At 48.0% G+C, this 21692-nt stretch overlaps 1 protein-coding gene across 2 annotated transcripts; it reads left to right on the top strand.

The window, feature by feature from the left end:
• Positions 1–1483: 1483 nt before the first annotated feature.
• On the top strand, positions 1484–20911 carry TMBIM6 (transmembrane BAX inhibitor motif containing 6). 2 transcript variants are annotated; one of them, XM_084751513.1, is made up of 10 exons: positions 1484–1601; positions 10567–10652; positions 11179–11287; positions 13880–14000; positions 16271–16319; positions 16426–16523; positions 17071–17150; positions 17501–17601; positions 18075–18150; positions 19274–20911. In XM_084751513.1, exons 2-10 carry the CDS (start codon positions 10597–10599, stop codon positions 19295–19297), a joined length of 714 nt encoding a protein of 237 aa, XP_084607639.1. In that variant the 5' UTR covers positions 1484–1601; positions 10567–10596; the 3' UTR covers positions 19298–20911. The 2 variants fall into 2 exon arrangements, with proteins under 2 accessions (XP_084607639.1, XP_084607640.1); XM_084751514.1 differs by lacking the exon at positions 1484–1601 and adding an exon at positions 2202–2319.
• The last annotated feature ends 781 nt before the right edge of the window (positions 20912–21692 follow it).

The raw sequence follows: 21692 nt of genomic DNA, 5'->3' as shown, positions 1-21692 counted from the left end.
AAGGAGGGCCAGATAAGGATATCTCCCTAAAGTGGGAGGGGTAAAATGGTCTGGACATTCCTGGGGAATCTTAGAAGCAGTGTTCCTGGGAGAGGGCAACACTGATTCATAAGAAAATTTCCACCAATCCAATATCCCCAAGTTGTACAAGCAATAAAAGTCCCCCCAGATATGCGACACATAGAAATCAAGGCCAAAGTGTGGGGGACCATACTATAGCGATTGCATCACTCGGCTCAGCTTTGCTGGAGCATTGTCAAACAGCTGTGCTGGCTTTATGACTTTCAGTGTTCCCATTAGATATGGCTGTGCCAATGTTTAAGTTCAGGCTTCCAGAGGCTTCAGATCCTCCTGCCTCTACCTGTAGAATGCTTGCTCACTTCCCCCACAGCACCTCCCTCCTCTCTCTGTCTCTCTGTCTTCCTCTCCAAGGTTTCTCTGTGTAGCCCTGGCTGTTTTGGAACTTGTTCCATAGATCAGACTGGTCTCAAACTCAGAGGATCTGCCAGCCTCTGCCTCCTGAGTGCTGGGATTAAAGGTGTGCGACACACACACACACACACACACACACACACACACACAAAAGCTCCCTCACACCCCCTCTCTTTTTTCTCTTTAAATTATTAGTTCTTTCACTGGTTGTCTTCCTGCTAGGGACACGCCCTAAGAGGGAGAAAAAAAAACCTGCCTGCTCTTTGACCTCCTTTGGCAAGATCTCCAAAGAGCTGGTTAGGACTGTAAGACCAGGTCTTTGCTGCCCTGTCACACCTGACCTGCTATGCTTTATAAAGAACCACCCACTACCATGCAGACGGACAGGGAAGTGAACTTTGTAGCCTGTTTGCTTTGCACTCCAGGACCACTATGTGGCCTTAAAGCCTCCAGGCAAGGGTCCCTGGATAATGGTTGGACCTTTAAAGGCGCTCTAAAGTTTAAGCTCCATTATATTCACTATTAAAAGGTCCTAGGGAAGCTGAGAGTTGGTGGCGCACGCCTTTAATCCCAGCACTTGAGAGACAGAGGCAGGTGAATCTCTGTGAGTTCGAAGCCAGCCTGGTCTACACAGTGAGTTCCAGGACACCCAGTGCTGCACAGAGAAACCCTGTCTCCGAAAAACAAAACAAGAGGTTTCAGGGAGGGAATTTTGGTGGTCTGCCTCGCTTTTCTTCCTTACCATTCTATGAGTGGCCTAAAACCAGCCTCTTGGGACTTTTTAGTGTCACGGGGGTTCTCACTTGACAGCCGTCTCAGGCAGACACACCCCACTTCACTCTCTCCACTCGGTGGGCATCAGACAGACATCCTTTCTTCCTATAGGGAAGAAGGCGGAGGCCTATCGCTAAGGTGCCGGTTGGTGGCCACAGACTTGATTGACAAGGGAATTAGCCGATGACGCTGACGTAAGCGGCAGCTGTTTATGAACGTACAGCCAATGGCGAGGCAGCAGTGTAGCCAAGGGCCAATGAGAACTTGCCTGGGCGGGGCTTCTCGGGGAGGTGGGCGGGGCGGCGGTGGGTAGACTTCTAGAGCCAACCCCCGGAGACTCAGAGCACATCCGGTTTTAGCAGAGCTGGGAGGCTCCGGAGTGGCGGGCTGAGAAGGTACGTGCGAAGCTGGGACTAGGCAGCCCCGGAGTGACGGCTGCTGAGAGGGCGAGAGCGGGACTGCGTGGTAGCTTCCGTTTTCCGACAGTTCGGCCCCGTAGGGAACCAGGCCCGATCTGCGACGAGATCGAAGGGAGCTGGGCGGGGAGGGACGCGGAGGAACTGGTGCCGCGCATGCGCAGCAGCGCGGGCGGGGGCGGGGCGGGGGCGAGCCTGCGGGGTCTCCCGGGCATTTGGGCCTGGGTTTGCGGCGAAGGCCTCTTAGCCAACCTCCTCGGCGCCCCTTTCCGTTTCCACCGTCTTCCCCTCAGCCAAGTCCAGGGCTTGAATTCGGGACGTTTTCCCCCCCACCCCCCGCGCGCCCCAACCCCCCGCCCACTCCTGACTTTTAAGGTAAACGAAAGGGAAAGCGGTGTTGTTTGTGATCACTCCCGCCCCACCCAGCGATCGCGGCTGGGCTGCGCGTTCTCGGGTTCCTGCCCCCCCCCCCTCGCCTAGGTGAGCCGTCCGGGGTCGGGGACTCGAGTTAGGCCTGGTTAGGCAGACTGCCCTGTCACGGCGGGCCGGGTGATGTCACACTCCTCTGTGACACGCGAGATGCCTTAGTTACTTGGAAGCCAACGGTAGAGGCCGGAGGTGGGACGCCCCGGACTGTCCTGGCTCGCCAGTCCCACGGAGCAGCCCCACTCTGATCTGATTGGTTACCTCTGGACAGGTGAGGTGGCCTTGATTGCTTGGTCCCGAACCCTGTGGGAGTCCCAAAGTCTGCTCCGGAAGGGCGGCGGTGGCTAGTTTTTTTCCCTTGGCCTGACTTACTAAACTTCTGATAAGTAAGCTTTGGCCTTTCCTTCCGTCCCATTTCCCCCCCTTTCTCTTCTTTCTTTTCTTTTCTCTTTATTTCTTTTCTTTTCTTTCTAACAAAAACAAGTTATCTCGTGCCAGGCCACGTTGCATTGCCTGTCCAGTTAGGCTGTTGGCCAAACAGCAACGAAACCACTTTGAACTTGAGACTTTTGAATTAAACAAACACCTGTGAATGTGTAACGCTTTAGAAGAGCTGACGGCCCTGAAACACGGACAAGGATTTTAAGGTTGAAGGTCAACCGCAGACTTCCTAGTTATTTATTGATCTTTATGTGTAGTTTATTTGGAGACTCTATGGGTAGTTTAAGAGATACAGTTGAAGAAAGATTTTCCTGAATTACATAATCACGTTTTTTTTCAGGGCTTCTGCAAACACACATAAGTTTGTAGTTGTTACATTTATTTTCTTTGGTGTTTCTTTATTGTTTTTGTTTTAGGGTTGAAGATGATTTGACAGTTTGTCTTTGGTTTTCCTGCAGTGGAGAATGGCCTGGGTCCTTGAGATATGTAATTTGTAACTTGGATTCACATCTTCCTCCCTTCCATCATATGGAAATACAGTTTCCCACCCTCCTCTCCCTGGTCTGAATGAGGCTTTGCTTTCCTAATGGCTAGGAAAAGGAGAAATTAATTCGGATACTTAGCATTTCCAATTTTTCCTCCTTGTAACAGATATAGTTTGTGTTCTTGATAGACGCTAAAAAAAATACACAAGCGTGGTAGGAATCAACATATGTTTTGGGGAGTTATGAAATGGCCATATTGAGAGTTTGCTTTTCACTGTGGGTGAGATGGCACTGTGCTGTAAAGGTCAGGAGACCCGAAGCTGCTTCTGACTTCTGTTGTTCTAGCTTTCTGATGCTGGTCAAATCGGTACTGATGTCAGTTTAGCACCTTACAGAGAAATCATACATGTTTTTTCTTATTGAGAGAGATAATCATTTGCTACAATTGCAGAGGTGGGTGAGATTAAGTAAAATTGTTTTCTCAAGGTTATGTGGTAGAAAAGGTAGGATTTAAAACTATGTATCTGGTTCTCTCGCCTCTATTACATTGCCATTTAAAAAAAAGTTTTAATATGGGACTCTAATAGGGTTTTGTCTTGGTGTACAACTAAGCTAGCAAGTCAGAAACACTGTACACATTTAATTAAGTACTAGGCTGTGAATTCCCTGTGTCGCCCCCCACCCCATGCCCCTTAATTCAGCCATCTTGAACCCTGCCCCTGCGCATCCAGAAGGGATCCCATTGATAACGTATTATCGTTGGAGGCAGTGCACTGACCGGAACAGTTTCATTTTATTTCATAACCACCCAGGGGTGTTACTCTCCTTTGGGGAACCAACCACTCATAATATTCCCTCTTCTAAGTTTTCTTGCCACTTTGTCCTGCATTTGGATCCTGGTACAAATGTCTTCCAGCTCATGCTGATCTGTTCTGGGAGAGTTTCTAACCAAATTTCACGGTCCGTTTCCTAAATACAGCGTTCAAGACCGGAAAGAACGGCTGTAGCAAGTGGAGTGTATTGAGTAGTTTGCACTCTGGATGGGCGCTATAGCTGAGGAATGCTCAAGTTCAGGACTCCCGTTCCTAAGAAATGTCTGCTCTTTTGTATTGGGGGCGGGGAGGTAAACAAGGTGTTATGGGGAAGGGATTACTGCCTTCTTATGGAAGATTATGTATTTAGAACATTGAAACCTTATGCTTCTCTTCTGCCCAAGAGTTGTGGTTTTAGAGAGGGAGATTTAGTAGTTTCAGAGTTGGTTCAGAAAAGGAAGAAATTTGAGCCAGGTTTAATGGCACACACCTTTGATCCCAGCACTCAGGAGGGAGAGGCAATCTGATCTCTTCAAGTTCAAGGCCAGCCTAGTCTATGAGTTCCAGAGTGGCCACAGCTGCAGAGAGAGACCCTGTCTCCAAAAAAAAAAGTGCACATGATAGGCATTCCTTCAGCAATGACTGTTTTGGTTCTGAGGCAGCCCTCTCCAGAGATAAATGCAGTGGTCGCTTAGCCCCTAGATTTGGTTCAAGTCAGAGCTCTAAGGCTCTAAGCTAAGGACAGCAGGTCTGACCCCAGGGTTGGGTGGCCCTTTCACAGGGTCACATATCAGATACTTACACCATGATTCGTAGCAGCAAGATCACAGCTGTGAAGTATCAACAAAATACTTAGATGGTTGTGCTCCCCACAACATGAGGAACTGTAGCATTAGGAGGGTTGGGAACCAGCCACTGTGTCTTAGGATGTCTTGAAGCTGAGCTGACCACCTCCTAGGGCAGCAGGAAGAGCATCGAGCTAAGAGTGTGTTTAGCTGTAGCAGACTGCCTTGGCAGCTATCATCTAGTAGTTAAAGGAAAGGTAGGCCATTTAAACAAGAGCAGTTTTAGCTAGGACTAGGATTTATCAAGTCCTTCAAATTCTTAGACTTCCTCCTCATCTTGTGTAGAGAAGTATTAATAAGTCTTCATGATAAAATTATAATTCTCCCAGTGGTAGGTAGGGCCTTTTACGTGCTGTGGAAGCAGTCGTCACTGAGCTTGAGTGCCAGTGTTGCAGGGTGTGTGTGTGTGCTCGCGCGTGCACGCATGTAGATAATCTTTTGTTTTAGGGCTAGGGTAAGAAGGGTGCCTGGAACGGAAACAAGGGATTTAGCAGACAGGCCAAGCTTTATCCTGCCAAGCAAAAGGAGGTCACAGAAATACCTGGCTCTTTCTTGGTAAAAACTGTGCAGTAGACGTAGGGGTGTTTGTTGTGCATGCCTGTGTGTTTGAGTCCTGACCACTGAGTGCAGGGCCTTGATCACATCAGGCAAGCGATCTGTTGCAGAGCTGTGCCCTCAGGCTGGGATGGTTTTGTTTTTAGTAAGTCCCAACTATGAAACCCAGGACACTGCTAAGAGCTTCCTAGCCTGTTCTGCCCTCCAGAATGCTGAGGTTCAGCTCTTGCTTTTTACTTTGTAGTTTGGGGTGGCTCCGGCACAGGAGGCAGGCCCTGTCATCATGGTTTTGGTGACACTTAAACAAAACTGTAGCAATATGTGCATAACAAAATTTGATAGATTCTGTTAGTATTTGGAGTTCCTGCTGCCTTAAAGATATAGGCTTAAAGGCAGACAGTAGTGGTACATCCCCTAAATCCCAGCAGGTATATCTCTGTGAGTTTGAAGCCAGCATGGTCTACAGAGCAAGTTCCAGGGCAGCCAAGGCTCCACAGAGAAAACCTGTGTGTCTGTGTATGTGTGTGTGTGTGTGTGTGTGTGTGTGTGTGTGTGTGTGTGTGTGTGTGTGTGTGTGTGTGTGGCGGAGGGAGATACAGGCATAAAATGAGGCACTTAGTGGAAGGCTTTTGGTTGAAACACCTGGGGATTTCGGGGGGTTGTTTTGTTTTGGATTTCGTTTTCTGTACATACAGTATAAGCAAATCTCCCATGACCCCAGAAAGCGCTGCCATTTAATTTTGTGTAAACAACCCCTCATGCTACTTCAGCGTTGAGTACTTCTAGAACTGGGGATCTGTTCCTAGGTTTCTGTGTAAACTAGAGCTCATGATTAGATGGACTGGAGAGAGGGCTCAGCGGTTGGGAGCATTGTCCTGCTCTTCAAAGGTTCCGAGTTCAGCTCCCAACAACCACATGGTGGCTCACAGCCATCTGTACTGGGATCTGATGCCCTCTTCTGGCGTTGAGATGTACGTGCAGAGAGACACTAAGCTTCTCTATATAGCCCGGCTACCCCTCAAAGTCAAATTTATCCTACCTTTGTCTCCCAAGTGCTTATATTACAGAGGAGTGCCACCATACCTGGCTTGTTAATTTTTGTAATAGTTTTAGTTGTATATCAGCGATACGGGAGTTTTGGAGCAGTTTGGACTCCTGCATACACTGGGGTACTGTTTGCTTTTGTGGTAGCTGGGGTTGAGCCTAGGGCTTCACTGTGCTCGGCAAGTGCCCAACCACTGGGCTGCACTCCAGTCCAGTCTTTCCTCCTTGGCAAAATGTAAAGTACGTACATAGTGTTCTGCCTGCATGTACACCTGCAGGCCAGAAGAGGGCACCAGATCTCATTATAGATGGTTGTGAGCCACCATGTAGTTGCTGGGAATTGAACTCAGGACTTTTGGAAAAGCAGATAGTGGATAGTGCTCTTAACCTCTGAGTCATCTCTCTAGCCCCAAACACTGCATCTTTAAAAACAGAAAAACCCAACAAATTGTCTAATACAGAAGAGGATCTGGTGCTGTATAAAAATCCTACTTTACTTTTTTGTTTTGTTTTGTTTTTGGAGACAGGATTTCTCTGCATAATAGCCTTTGCAGTCCTGGACTCGTTTTGTAGACCAGGCTGGCCTCAAAACTCAAGAGATCAGCCTGCCTCTGCTTCCTGAGTGCCAGGATTAAAGGCGTGCGCCACCATGCTCGGTGCTTTCCTGCATTTTAACATTCTAAAAGGAAATAGGGCACACATATTAAGTATGTATATATATATATATATTACTCCTTTAAAAAGAGTTTAGGCCCGGTGGTGGTGACACATGCCTTTAATCCCAGCACTTGGGAGGCAGAGGCAGGCAGATCTCTGTGAGTTCTAGTCTCGGGAAAAAAAGAAAGAAAGAAAGAAAAGAAAAGAAGGAAAGAAAAAATTTAAAGATGTTTATTACTGTGTGTGAGAGAGACAGAGACACGGTGGGTGTATGTGTGACCCCAGCATTTGTGTGGAGGCCAAAGGACACCTTTTGAGAGCGCTCTTCACCAAGGCGTCTAAGGTGGAACCCAGGTTGTTGGGTGTGCAGAGCAAGTGCTTTTGCCCTGTGAGCCACCTCTTGGACCCTTCATTGCTCTCCCACCCGCTCTGTGACAGTATTCAAATTGAGGTAGTTAACATATTTCGATTAAATTTTGAAATAGGCTGGATGTGTCGCCGAACACCTTTAATCCAAAACAACCAGGGCTACACGGAGAGACCCTGTTGTCTAAATTGAAATAGGTAGTAAAACCAAGCAAGAGACCTTTTAACATGGTGTGGCCCAGGCCTTGGGGCCCTGAGGACTGAAGGGCTGGCTTACAAATGAGGGCACATCTCAGCACTGCAGAAGTGGGAGTCGGTAAAACCAAGTGTCCACATGCACACACACTTCCCTTTTGCTTTTTTTTTTTAAGCTGTGTATGCAGATGTGTCTCTACCACAGGTGTGCTTGGTGCCTTCAGGGTTTAGAAAAGGGCATTGCATCCCCTGGAACTGGACAAAGCTGTAGGTCAACATGTAGGTGCTAGGATAGAACTTGGTCCTGTGAAAGAGCCCTTGCTAGCCTTTGTCTTTTTATATTATTTATTTTTTTCCTGAGACAGGATTTCTCTGTGTAGCCCTGGCTCGTCTAGAACTCACTCTGTAGACCAGGCTGGCCTCGAACTCAGAGGATCCCCTTGCCTGCTTCTGCCTCCAGAGTGCTGGGATTTAAAGGCATGCGCCATCACAACCCTTGTCTTAATGTTTTTTGTTCCTTGGTTTTCGTTTTGGTTGTTCAAGACAGGGTTTGTGTAGCTCTGACTGTCCTAGACTTTGTAGACCAGGCTGGCCTTGAACTTGAAGAGATCGACTTGCCGTTGTCTTCCCAGTGCTGGGATTAAAGGCATGCACTACCGTGCCCGGCTTTATTTTTTGTTTTGTAATCAACTGAAAGCCCCAGAAAGATACAGGCAGTACCTTCTGGAACATTTCAAAAGAGCAGATTGGGAAAGAAGAGTTTCTGCCTTTGTGCTCTCTTAGTCTCCTCAGAAGGTCTGCTTACATGACTATTGCCCCTTTCTGACTAACAATCCCCTGGGTGTTTAAGGGCCCCTTCCCCTGTCGGTGCTTGAAATCAGAGGCAAGAGGTACTTCAGCACTTGTGTGGCGAGTACTGAGAAACTTGGCTGTGTAGGTTGCAAGTCCTCTCTGGGGATGTCATTAGGAGTGTTAATGGACGCCTTAAAGACACTTTCCACTTGCTGGAGTGTACTGTCCTGTAAGCATGCTCTCTGGAGAATGCACTCATCAGGGCTGTGGAAGGCTGTGCTTGGCCGTGCAACAGCCTGCAATCGTTGCACCATCTAGATCAGGAGGGCACAGAGGCTGGTGACCAGGAGACGAGAGCAGCGGCTTAGTGGGTTCTGCAGCTTCTCACCAGCTCTCTTCTTAAAGGCTGAATTGAAGGAGTCAGGTCAGTGGGGTTGTGACGAGAAAGGATGCAGTGTGAGAGAGCCAGCAGTAACCTTTGTGGTGTGCCCTTTGAGGGAAGAGAGCCTCCACAAAGCCTGGAGTCCTGGCAGTGTGTCCTTCCGTTTTCTCAGAAGTCGGTCGCAGGCTAACGGCTCTTCCCCTTCCCCCTCGCCCTCTTGGTAGATTAGGAGTAGAATGGGCACTGTGTGTTTAGGGAGAACTTGGGGGTGGGAAAGATGAAAGCTCTTGGTCAGCCTGTAGACCGGGTGTGTTTACTTAGGATTGCGTGTGAGATACAAGGAGCAGAATTTAATCTGCCTTGATGGTATTGGGGTGATGTAACCTGGATGTGGTTTGGTTGGGTTTTGGGTTTTTGCTTTTAAATTTTTGTTCTGTGAAAAGCCGGGCATGGTGGTGCACACCTTTAGTCTCAGCACTCACGGAGGCAGAGGCAGGTGGATTTCTTTGAGTTCGAGGCCAGCCTAGTCTACAAATGGAGTCCAGGACAGTCAAGGTTACACAGAGAAACTGTCGTAGAAAAAAACAAAAGAAAAACCCCACCATAACTAACAAAATTTCTGTGTGAGGGAGGTTGCACTGCCCCCTCCTAGGGCCACAGTGGAAAGGGGGTGGCAGACACCTGCTTTGGTTCTGAGATGCCATCTAACATGTTGGGATGGAGGGGTGGGGTGGGCGGGAGGGTGGGGTGGATATGAGTAAGGCCTGTAATCAGATGATAACATTGCGTCATAAGTTTTCTGGTTTTGATGAGTGTTTTCAGGATGTACGTATGTATGCATACATGCATATATATATATATATATATATATATATATATATATATATATATATTTAAGTATTAGAGTATTTTCTCTATAGATTAGGGAAAACTTTTAAGTCTTTATATTAAATATTGCTATATGCAGAGGAGGGGCAAAGCAGACATTAATATTTAGGAAATCTAAAGTGAGAATAGGCTGGGCGGTGGTGGCGCACGCCTTTAATCCTAGCACTTGGGAGGCAGAGGCTGGTGGGTCGCTGTGAGTTCAAGGCCAGCCTGGACTACAAAGTGAGTCTAGGCCAGCGAAGGCTACACAGAGGAACCCAGTCTTGAAAAACCAAATAATAAAATAAATAAAATAAAGTGAGAATAGCAGGTGGTCTGATTAGGTGGCTCTGTGGTAATGTTTCCATGGAAATGTTAAGGACCTGAGTTTGAGTCCTCAGAACCCACCAAAAAGCCAGGCATGGTTCTTCCTACCTGTGACCCCAGTGAATCAAAGGAAGAGCCCTAGAAGCTCACAGGCCGGCCAGCCAGTATTGAACAACAAAATGACTGTCTCAAAGGGAAGGTGAGGCCCAAGACCCAAGGACATCGTCTTCTGGCCTCAGCACATGCCCACAGCTGCACACATTACAATTGTGAGAACATACACACCAATACATATATTTTAAAAAGGATATGAGGGAATATTTAGACTATTACAATCTTCCTATAAGAAAGGTTCTAAGGAAGCCATGTGTGGTGGAGCACACTTTTAATCCCAGAACATGGGAGGCAGAGGCAGTCAGATCTCTGAGTTTGAGGCTAGCCTGGTCTACATAACAAGCTCTAGTCTAGTCAGAGCCTCTTGTAAGAAAGGTTTGGAGGGAATGGGAGAGATGACTCAGCAGTTAAGAGCACTTTCAGGTCTTTGAGATCTGTTTGGTTCCCAGCACCCAAATCAGGTGACTCACAATTTACTATATCCCCAGTGCCAAGTAACTCAGATGCCCTTTTCTGGCCTCCTTGGACACTACATGCATGTAGTGCTCATATATATTACATGTGTATGTATGAAAGGTGCTTGTGTTCTTGCATGTCCTGGTGTCTCTAAAATCAGTGTTTCTCCTTGCTTCTCAGTGGAGGCTGTGCTGAACAGACTTTGGAACCATGAACATATTTGATCGGAAGATCAACTTTGATGCCCTCTTAAAATTTTCCCACATGTAAGTGATTTAACCTCTTCTGATCATGCCTAGCTTCTTCGCTTAGTTGGGTAACATTTGTATGTATCAGTACACTCACTGGCTAGAGTCCAGAGAAGCCTAGCACAAGTGTCAGGCTCTAGGGCTGTTGGGTGGTCACTGGCAAGTCATAAAGTCCAGTTTGAGTACTGAGTATCCACTAAAGAGTCTACGAACCCATTTTCCAAACATTGGTTGTTTTTTGTTGGTGGTCACCACCCCCTTATCACCCCCCCCCCCAGATAGGATTTCTCTGTGTAGGCCTGCCTGTCCTGGACTCACTTTGTAGACCAGGCTGACCTTGTACTCACAGCAATCTGCCTGTCTCTGCCTCCCAAGTGCTGGGATTAAAGGCGTGCGCCACCAGGCCCAGCCATTCTTTATTATGTTATTCCCAAAATATGCGGAACGGTTTATAATACAGCTTTTTGCTTACTCCTCAGGCAAGGGAGAGATAATTTAAAGCTTAGAGTTAAGTCCAGATATGACGTGTTGCACTTCTTTCTAGAACTCCCTCGACACAGCAGCACCTAAAGAAGGTCTATGCCAGTTTTGCACTCTGCATGTTTGTGGCGGCGGCAGGGGCCTATGTCCATGTGGTCACACATTTCATTCAGGTAAGAACAGTTCTGTCTGGGTACAGTGGCACTGACTCTCCTTAGGAAGGAGACAGCTTATCAGGGTGGCCTGTCCCTGTGCCCTCCCTAATGTCTTTATCAGGAGCTTGATATCAGAACTCAGCCAGCCAGTAACTCCGGACATTATTAAACCATTAGGCTATCTGGCGGCTGCTTCCCTCTAGAAACTGAACACAGAAGTCTCTTGCACTGAAGGCGTGTGGCTGGTGTCAGCTGACTTACAAAGCCCCGTCCTCAGACTTGAGCTAGGTGCTTGCACTCCTTGGCATGATAGCTGTCCCACCTTTCCTTTGTTGCCTCCGTGGCTGGGGCCCCCTTGGAACAAAAGATGATTGATATAACTGTCACCTTCGTGGTTGGGTGAGGCTGTCAGCTCGCTGTCCTATGGAGAGGACTCAGGGTTGGACCAGCAGGACTAGAATGGCATTTTAAATTTTTATTTAAAGAATATGCAAAAAGCCAGGCAGTGGTGGCACACCCCCCTTTAATCCCAGCACTTGGGAGGCAGAGGCAGGTGGGTCTCTGAGTGTTGAGGCCAGCTTGGTCTAAAAAGAGCTACAAAGAGAAACCCTAACTCTTAAAAAAAAAAAAAAAAGAATAATCAAAAAGTTTAAAGTTCCTCTAACAGCCAAGGCTTAGAGTGCCTATGTTTAGCATAAATACAGAGGTATATTGTGTTGACATTTGCCACTGTAATGAGTTGTCCTTTTGTCCAGGCATCTCCTGCCAAGGGTTATGTGAAAAATTGCTTCAGGCACTCAGAGGGCAAGGCTCTGATCCTTGAGTTCAAAGCAAGTTCTAGGTGGTTCTGTTTTCTGGTTGGGCTTTATTTATTTGTTTTAGTTTTTCTTCCTTTCTGTTGCTTGTTTGAAATGATGTGAAGTGCGGTCTGCTCTCAGTAGTGCAGACTGTGCTTGGGGACGTGGGCTTTGGCAAGCAGGTAAAGCAGTGAGCAGTTGAGTCACCTTCCCCGCCATGCCCTGCAGGTTAGGGGCGTGCCTCACTCGTGCACCTCACAGGCTTCCTGCCACCTTTGTGCTCTTTGTTCGCTGTGATTGAACCCAGGGTTTCATGCACCCTTCTCCCACTGAGCCGCACACCAGCCTAGTTTATACTCAGTGTCTTCTTATGTAGTCCGAGCTGGAAGTTCGGCCTGTTTCTGCTCCTCAGTGCTGCAGTAAAAGTGTGCACGACCTGCCTCATTTTATATTTTTGTTGTTGACTTTGCCAAAACAACATGGTGCTGAAGTGCCATCTAGTATGGTGGTTGCTTTACTTCAGAGGGAAGATACGCTTCTCTTACCAGCTTTGTGAATCAACAGCATATGACAAGTCAGTGCCCTTAACAAGAAAAACAAGCTGGGCAGTGGTAGTGCACACCTTTAGTCCCAGCACTTGGAGGCAGACAAGAGAATCTTGTCAGTTAGAGGACAGCCTGGTCTACAAAGAGAGTTCCAGGACAGCCTGAGCTACACAGAAAAACCCTGTCTCAAAAAACAAAAACAAAAAGGCCAACACATAAAGTAAGGCTATATATTAGTCATCTTGTGAAAATGTAACCAGAGGATGCTGAACCCTCCCAGGGAGCGCTCCACTGTGTGGCCTTCAGCTGCTCTCAGTGGTAAGGGTGAGCTGTGTGTCTTCTGCCAGGAACCTGAGTGCCTCAGATTATCCTCAGTGGGGTCTCCTAAGATCTGGGGTGCGTTTTCTCTTTAAAAAGTAAAAAATAGCTGAGTGATTTTAAACCTCTAGAACCTCCAAGCCTCTAATCCCATCAGTGTGTGCACACAGCCCTGGATGTGCCCGCTGCACGTGTTTCTTCCTTTAACTGCTGGGTCCTAGAACAGCCCAGATCATGGGCTCTTTCTTTGTGAGTTGCACCCCTGCCCCCTTTTCTTTTCTTTTCTTTTTTTTCTTTTGGTTTTCAAGATGGTTTCTCTGTGTAGCTTTGGCTGTTCTAGACTAGCATTGTAGACCAGGCTGGCCTCGAACTCACAGAGATCCACCTGCCTCTGTCTCCCAGAGTGCTGAGAGTGTGTGCCACCATGCCCGGCTCCCTTTTCTTCTTTTAAGTGAACAAAAAGGGGTCATTTCCGCTTGTTTCACAGATGGAATGTGCTTCTAGCACCTTTCAGTTTGACTTGCCTTTTCTGTTTGACGTGGGGAGTTCTGTAGCTGATGGACTGTGAAGAGCCTCTGCCCTCACCCTGTCTTAGCCCTCACCTTCAAGGCTTCAGGCTTCTCTCTCACATTCTCTGAGAACATACTGCCTTTTCCTCTGCCTCTAGGTTAAGAAGCAAATGTTAGAAATGTCAGATGGCGGTTCTCAGTAGCCCGGGCTGGAGAGATGGCTCAGAAGTTAAGAGCACTGCCTGCTCTTCCAAAGGTCCTGAGCCCACATGGTAGCTCACAACCATCTATAGTGAAATCTAATGCCCTCTTCTGGCCTGTAGGTGTACATGCAGGCAAAACACTGTATTAAATAAATCTTTGAAAGAAAGATGCTTCAGATGAGTGTTTGGACTTCCTAAGCATGGCTCTTTGAACTGTGTCTTCTGACTGGCTCCGCAGGCTGGCCTGCTGTCTGCCTTGGGCTCCTTGGGCTTGATGATGTGGCTGATGGCAACACCTCACAGCCATGAAACTGAGCAGAAGAGACTGGGACTTCTCGCTGGCTTTGCTTTCCTGACAGGTACGTGAAGAGGTTGTCTAATGGGGCAGGAGGAGGTGTTGATACCTAAAGTACTTCTTTACACTAAAACCTGTTTAGCTGACACATGTTTTTTTGTCTATACAATTCTTTCAGAACAGTTCTTTCTATAGAGTTTCTAAATTCCGTTACACTGCTGTGATTTCTCCCTCCTGGTCTCCTTGACTCACCAGTTAGTCATATTTGAAGTTTTCGTTTTGTTGTGTTTGTGTTTGTTTCTGCTTTTGCTTTGTACCGCCTCCTTGTTTCATGCAGTCCATCTTGTGTATAGGGTTTAACACCTTATAACTAGCAGCTATGTGTAGTTGGCCCTTTTGGCTGCTTTATTTCGGTTCCTAGATCTCCCACCCTTCTCCACTCCAGTCACTTCCAACCCCCAACACTGGGTAGGTGGTAAAGAAGGTTAGAGGGGAGAGGGGTAGACTTCTTTAGACTGTGCCTGCTGATTAGGGCGTCAGTTCCTTGGGGCAAGTCTAACCTTCGTTATCAGAGTGCCGGCACAGCAGGCAAGCCCTAGCAGCAGCAGTATCAGGGAGCAGCAGCCATCACAGGCCTCCCAGGGCTCTCACATTTATACCCTCTCCGGAACACCCGGAATTCCAGATATAAACTCTGTGCGGCTAGTAAAACGCAGGGCCTCCTAGAATACACGACAAATCACAGAAGCTGCACACAATGTGAAGCAACCCCATGTCCTACAGCTCACCTAGCAGATCTAGGTTTTTGGTTGGTTGGTTGTTGGTTTTTTAGGTTTTGCTGTTTTTTGTTTTGAGACAGGGTTTCTCTGTGTAACAGCCCTGGCTGTCCTGGAACTTGCTCTGTAGACCAGGCTGGCCTTGAACTCAGAAACCCGCCTTTCTCTGCCTCCCAAGGTGGTATGCATCACCACCACCTGGCATACTGGGTGTTTTGTTTTTGTCTTGTTTTCTGATTTTTTTGAGACAGGGTTTCTCTGTGTAGCCTTGGCTGTCCTGGACTTTCTTTATAGACCAAGCTGGCCTCAAACTCACAGCGATCTGCCTGCCTTTGCCTCCCGAGTGCTGGGATTAAAGGTGTGCGCCACCACGCCCGTCTGTACTGGACTGTTTTTTTGTTTTTGTTTTTTTTAAGAAACCAGAATTCTCACAACTATGTCATATATATATTTAAGAAAATAGGTGTTACTCAAATAAATGAGGCTCATGGCAACCCCACCACCACTGTGTAGCCCTGGCCTTCCTAGACTCACTTTGTAGACCAGGCTGGCCTCCTTTAGTTTTGTGATTAAAGGCGTGCTCCACCATGCCTGGCTGAGGTTCATGACTTTTTTTTTTTCTTTTAAGATTTATTATATATATATATATGTGTGTGTGTGTGTGTGTGTGTGTGTGTTATTGGCATGTACACCTACGTGCCAGAGAGAGCATCAGATCATATAGGTGGTTGTGAGCCACCGTGTGGTTTCCAGGAATTGAACTCAGAACCTGTGGAAGAGCAGCCAGTGCTCTTACTTAACCTCTGAGCCATCTTTCTAGCCCAGGTTCATGACTCTTTAAATGGTAGACATGAACTAAGAGAATCTGGAAAAGTTCATCTCTCTCGGGAGTGGAGGCACGCTCAGGCAGATCTCTGTGAGACCAGCCTGGTCTGCAGAGTGAGTTCCAGGACAGCCAAGGCTACACACAGAAACCTTCTCTCAAAAAGAAAAAAGCACTGTAAAATGCATCGTGCTAATTATGGAGTCTCAGTGACAGGCCAAATTATGCAGTGTTATGGAGATTTTAGAAGGGGTAGGCTCAGGGAACGCTAGTTTTTGAAGGTGTTAGGGGTAGATTCTCAGGAGGGGAAATACGGTAGAGGAAGTGTTGGGTGGAACAGTTGCTCTCCTGTTGCCACATGGTCACTCACAGAACTGGTCTGGCTGCCCGTCGCTGCCAAGGGGTTGGTTGATCCTGTGGGGTTGCGAGGTTGCTGCTGCCAGGCCCTGCCTACTGCTATCCTCTTAAGTGTGGTCTGGCCCACGGTACAGTCTCAAAATAATGACGTTGGACATTTCTCCTCTTTTATTGTTCCTAACTTTACTCTTCTTGAAGACACCCATGGTTTTGAGCTAAGAAGACGTATGTTTATGAATTAGTTTAGTTATATATTCTCTTGGAAACAAAAGGATAGAGTAAATGGAATTGTCTTGGTTCCTATGTTTGTTTTGTTAATATGAGCAGCCTTTGGATGAGGGTCCTCTTCAGAACTGACGGTAGTTTTGTGTTTCCCAGGAGTTGGCCTGGGCCCGGCTTTGGAGCTGTGCATCGCTGTCAATCCCAGGTAACTATTGTTTATGTCTTTGTACCTCTATGAGTATGCCTTCTAAATGCAGGCCACAACAGCCTACGTTGATGCCTCACTCAGCTCATGGCCTTTCCTTTCCCAGCATCCTCCCCACTGCCTTCATGGGCACGGCCATGGTCTTCACCTGCTTCAGCTTGAGCGCGCTCTACGCCAGGCGCCGGAGCTACCTGTTCTTGGGAGGTATGGACTGGGATGACGCTCTGGGCCCTGCTCTGGCAGCTCTGTCAGTAGGCCACCTTTTCCACCTCGGGTCTCAGGGGCTCTTGGGTTAAAATAAAAGCCTTCATAAGCCAGGCGAAGTGGCGCACGCCTTTAATCCCAGCACTCGGGAGGCAGACAGAGGTTGGTCTCTCTGAGTTCAAGGCCAGCCTCGTCTACAAAGTACACAGAGAGACCCTGTCTTGAGAACCCCCCCCCCCAAAAAAAGCCTTCACTCAAGGGAGACAGTTAGAAATAGCCTCAGTGTTGGCTGGAGAGATGGCTCAGAGGTTGGGAGCACTAGCTGCTCTTCCAAAGGTCCTGAGTTCAATTCCCAGCAACCAGATGGTGGCTCACAACCATCTGTAACGAGATCTGGTGCCCTTGCCTTCTTCTGGCATGCAGGTACTCCTGCAGGCAAAACACTGTATACATAATAAATAAATCTTTTCAAAGAAAATAAATAGCTCAGTGTGGCTGCTTTGCTCTGCTTTGGCTTTTCTCATGACACCTTTGCTGTGTCTTACAGGCATCTTGATGTCAGCCATGAGCCTCATGTTCCTGTCCTCTCTGGGGAACCTTTTCTTTGGATCCATTTGGCTATTCCAGGTGAGAATTAATGTAGAACTTTCCAGCACCTATTTGCCTCACACAGTTTTCTTACATAACTAAACCAAAGGCGGTGAATCCTCTAGAACACTGACTTTGCTGGGCGGTACCTGCAGCCTTCCTGAGCCTTCCACACAGAGGAGGACACAGGGTTAGACGCAGCTCAGAACAGGCTTTGCTAGGCCAGATTAATGACCTGAAGGAGCGGAGCAGAATTGTGTTTAGGGAGGTCATCTTCTGGGTTAGCACACGGTGCGTTTTCAAAGCAGGCAAGAGGCGGGAAACCAGCTGTTTTCCCACTACTACAACAGCCACGGGTAACTTCCTCTCTCTCTCTCTTCTCTTGTTAGGCAAACCTGTACCTGGGGCTGCTGGTCATGTGCGGCTTTGTCCTTTTTGATACTCAGCTCATTATTGAAAAGGCTGAGAACGGAGACAAGGATTACATCTGGTAAGTGTGAGAATCCCATAACTGCACGTACGTGTGAGCTGTGTTCATTTAGGAGGCAAGATCTCATGTGGTCCAGGCTGGCCTGGAAGTCACTGTATAGCTGAGGATGACCTTGAACTTCGATCCTCGGCTTGCTGGGTGCTGGGATTATAGGTGTGCACCAGCGGTGTGTCCGTGCTGAGCCTGGGCCCTGGCGCACAGCAGCGAGAGTAAGGGGCCGCATTTCAGCGGAGTAGGAGGGTGTGCACAGTCTGTTGAGGGCTCATCACTAGTTATTGGCAGGTTCAGACTTGGTCTCTGTTCAGAGCACAGTCTCCTGATGCCTGGTGGATTTGTAGAGTTGAAAGGATCCCAGGCTGTGTCTTGGTGGGTGGGGTGCTGGAGAAGGTGACTCCCAGGTTAGTGGTTATCTGGGGGCTCCCCGGTACAGGGGACGAGGAGGTGCCGCGAGTGACCCAGTTCTTGTCTTTCAGGCACTGCATCGACCTCTTCTTAGACTTCGTCACACTCTTCAGGAAGCTCATGCTGATCCTGGCTTTGAATGAGAAGGTCAGTCGGCCTGCGGCCAACATCTGTGTGGATGGGAGGGTGTGAAAAGGTGGCTGTACGCTATAGAGGGCAAGTGGGAAGGGCAGGCCCCTCGAGCAAGAAAAGACCAAGTAAAAACACTTTTAAAATCTAAACTAATCCTTGAGGTGAGTTTCAAATGGCAGACAATTTGGTGGCTCTGAAAGCAGCGCATGTTAAAGTTACAAAGATTGTTAGGACCCAGGAAAAGGTATTGTAGAAGGCGTAAAATGACAGCTGTCTTTTGTGAATGTCAGAAGTGGATCTGTTTATCCACTTGTCAGTCTCTTTCAGTTGTTTTTAAACTTCTATGAATACGTATGAGTACCTGTATATACATGTGTACCGCACGCATTCATGGGTACTGCATATATAACATGTGTACTGCATATATACATGTATATACCGCACGCATTCATGTGTACTGCATATATACATGTGTACTGCATGCATTCATGTGCACTGCATATATACATGTGTATTGCATATATATATGTACTGCACGCATTCATGTGTACTGCATATATACATGTGTACTGCACGTATTCATGTGTACTGCATATATACATGTGTACTGCATGCATTCATATGTACTGCATATATTCATGTATACTGCATGCATTGGGTTTCCTGGAACTGGAGCTCCATGTGGACCCTGGCAGTCACACCCAGGTCCCCTGCAAGAGCAGCCAGTGCTTTTCACTACTGAGCGGCTCGCCAGCCCCACTCATTTGTTAATCTTAATTTCCTCCTCTAAGAAGCAGTTTATTAGTCAGTCGAGTCCAACAGTAGAGGAACCAATGAATCTGTGAACTTTGCTTTTATCAGCCTGAGTTAGGAATGTAAGACAGTGAGTGCAGTGGGCTAGAGGTGGTGACAAGATGGCGTTGGTGGCTCTGTCTGGCTGTGCACAGTGGATGATGGAGCAGCGTGAAGATGCACAGGTCCTCTCAGCTTCTGAGCTCTGTCCTTCCGTCTTCGCCCAAGGCTGGAAGGACTCACTCATGCCAAGTTTTCCTCCATATCCTTCGCCAGTGCTCATGCTCTTGGGTTTGTATGTCAGAGGGGAAGTTAACTAGGTGATTTTTTTTTTTTTCATTTGTAGGACAAGAAGAAGGAAAAGAAGTGAACTGGCCGCCAGCCTTCCCCGCAGGACTCTTCTCCCTCTGCCCCTCGTTTCTTTGCGCCATCCCAGGTGCCGTGTTCTGTGATAATGAAAAGCACCAGGAAAGCTTTTGTACTTTGTGGTTTTCTCTATTTTGAATTTTTTGATCAAAAAACTGATTAGTGACTATAGTTCGGAGTTTGGCTTCACATTCCTGGGGTTCTTCCCTCCCTTTTCTGTCAGCCCATCCACAGCCGCTTGCTCTGCTCCGGCAGCCAGTCCACCATGATGAGAAGCCAGGAGCAGGCCTCTGCACTCCACAGGCCTCCACAGCCGGCCTACACTGCTGCTGCCGCCTGGGCACTGTGGTTTGTTCTCACAGTCTCAGCGAGACTGAGCAGCGTGGTGGCTGTGGGAAGGAGCTTGCCTGTCCTGAGTTGTCTGCCTGCCACAGAGTGGACTCAGGCAGGTGCTTTGCTTCCCTGGCTGCCTAATTCAGTCTGGTAAATGCCTTTCTGCCTTGCCATGATGAAGGGACTATGGATTTGGGGGTGCTCTTTTCCCACTCGTGAGCGGCCCTCAGAGAATTTACCTGCTTCCCATCTGTGGGGTGGGAAGACTTGAGTACAGAGGGAAGGCCAGCCTGCCAGGCACTCATGACGTGGTCTGGGGATGCACAGCAAGGTACAGGCAGCAGTTCTCAAGTTTCCCTAGTGTATTTTTCTTTGTTGGTTTTTAAATTTTTCAGCCTTTGTTACTGATTGGCCTCCACTAGGTGGCTGTGGTTAAAAGTCCCGGGGAAAGATAGGAAGGAGCGGGCTTGAGCCTCAGGGCTAACTGTGTGGAGCCCTGTCGGGCTTAGGGAGGGGCTGCAGCTCGGGGACTCTCCACCAACTGAGCGCTTCCAGGCCTGCAGGGTCGCTGAGGTCGGGCTGTGGTGACTTGAAGGCAGGCAGCACTCTAAACAGCTCTTCAGTGCGTTTTTGTGTGTCATCCTTGACGTGACTCGGGCGTATAGAGTCAGAGATTTGAGGCAGTAGGTAATGTTCACTAACAGACTCACTTTAGTTATTTCGGTTTCTTCACCTGTTCCCATAAGGTTTTGGTCTTCTGGGCAGAAGCCCAGTGACCAGACTGGGTCACCATAGTCTGCACAGAAAGGTGGCACCCAGAGTGGTTGTGACCCTGGCTCCCAAGCCACTGACAGCCCATTACTAGTAGGATGGGGTCTTGGGCTTTTCCTGCTCACAGCCTGCTGCCTCCGCCCTGGCCTGAACTTACCTACCGGACATCAGCAACTCTCCAGAAAGATGATTCTCTGTGAGGCCTTGGGAGCTGACTGGGTTCCATCTCTTGAAGCCAGACTCCACCTCTTGTGCTTTTTTGCTTGGGATAAAGGAGTTTTTCTTTAGAAACAGTGCCAAGAATGATAAGATGCAAAACTACTTTTAAAGAAAATCCTAACAGGTTTAATGTAGCTGTCACTGTCGTTTCCACTTTGTTCCCCAGCTTTGGTTTTTCAGCTCAGGCTGCATTCTCTAACTCATACTGTGAAGACAAAGGTGTTTTTGATTAAAATATATATATATATCTACATAGTCTTAATTTGTAAAAAATAAAGAAAATTCCTTAACCTTTTCTGATGTCTTAGTTTGTTAAATCAAGGCCAGGCTGGGTTAGGATGGGAGTTCGCCGGACGCAGTGTGTTCTCCACATAGAGAAGAAGCAGAGAGCACACTTAGGCCTCCTGCTTGGGAACCCCAGGATTCCACGGCCATCTCCTCACCTGGCCTTTGCTTTGGTTGTCTGTGGTAGTGGCTGTACAGTTAGGGTGTGCACCAGCTCTGAGGTTGGGGGCACATAGCACTCATCTGCAGGTACATGTGCTCACCTGTGGCCAGGCTCTACCCCAGGGGCACCGTGACTGGAAAGTCCTAAGTGCACGTGGGAGGTGAGGCCAGTCTGCTCCGCTCGCCCTGTTCAGCTGACACAAGTTCTGTTCAGTGTAGGCTGGAGGAAAGTTCTCTCATCCATCCATATTGCTTAGTGTGACCTAGTTGGGCCCCATCTGTGGCCCAAATGACCAATCTGTATTACTTTTCTGTGCTGTGATAAAACACCGTGACCAGGGCAGCACAGAGGAGGAGGGGCTATCTGAGCTTACAGTCACTGGAAACAGAGTCAAAGCCTGCCTCCAGGGACAGACCTCCCCGTGTGATCACAGCTCCAGCTGAGGGCCACATCCATCATTCCTACAAGGGCATGTTCACACCACCATACACAAACCAGCCTAGCTAAAGGAGGGCATGTTCACACCACCACACAACCTTCCCAGACAACCTGGGAAGACTCACCACATGTCTTCTCAATGAGCAAAGGCTTATCTTATCCTAAGGACTTTAAAAGTTTTCTTCTTGTG

The sequence above is a fragment of the Acomys minous genome, assembly GCF_964271855.1.
Source record: "Acomys minous genome assembly, chromosome: 12".
In the NCBI taxonomy this organism is placed as follows: Eukaryota; Metazoa; Chordata; class Mammalia; order Rodentia; family Muridae; genus Acomys; species Acomys minous.
This window is presented reverse-complemented; position numbering and strand designations above follow the sequence as displayed.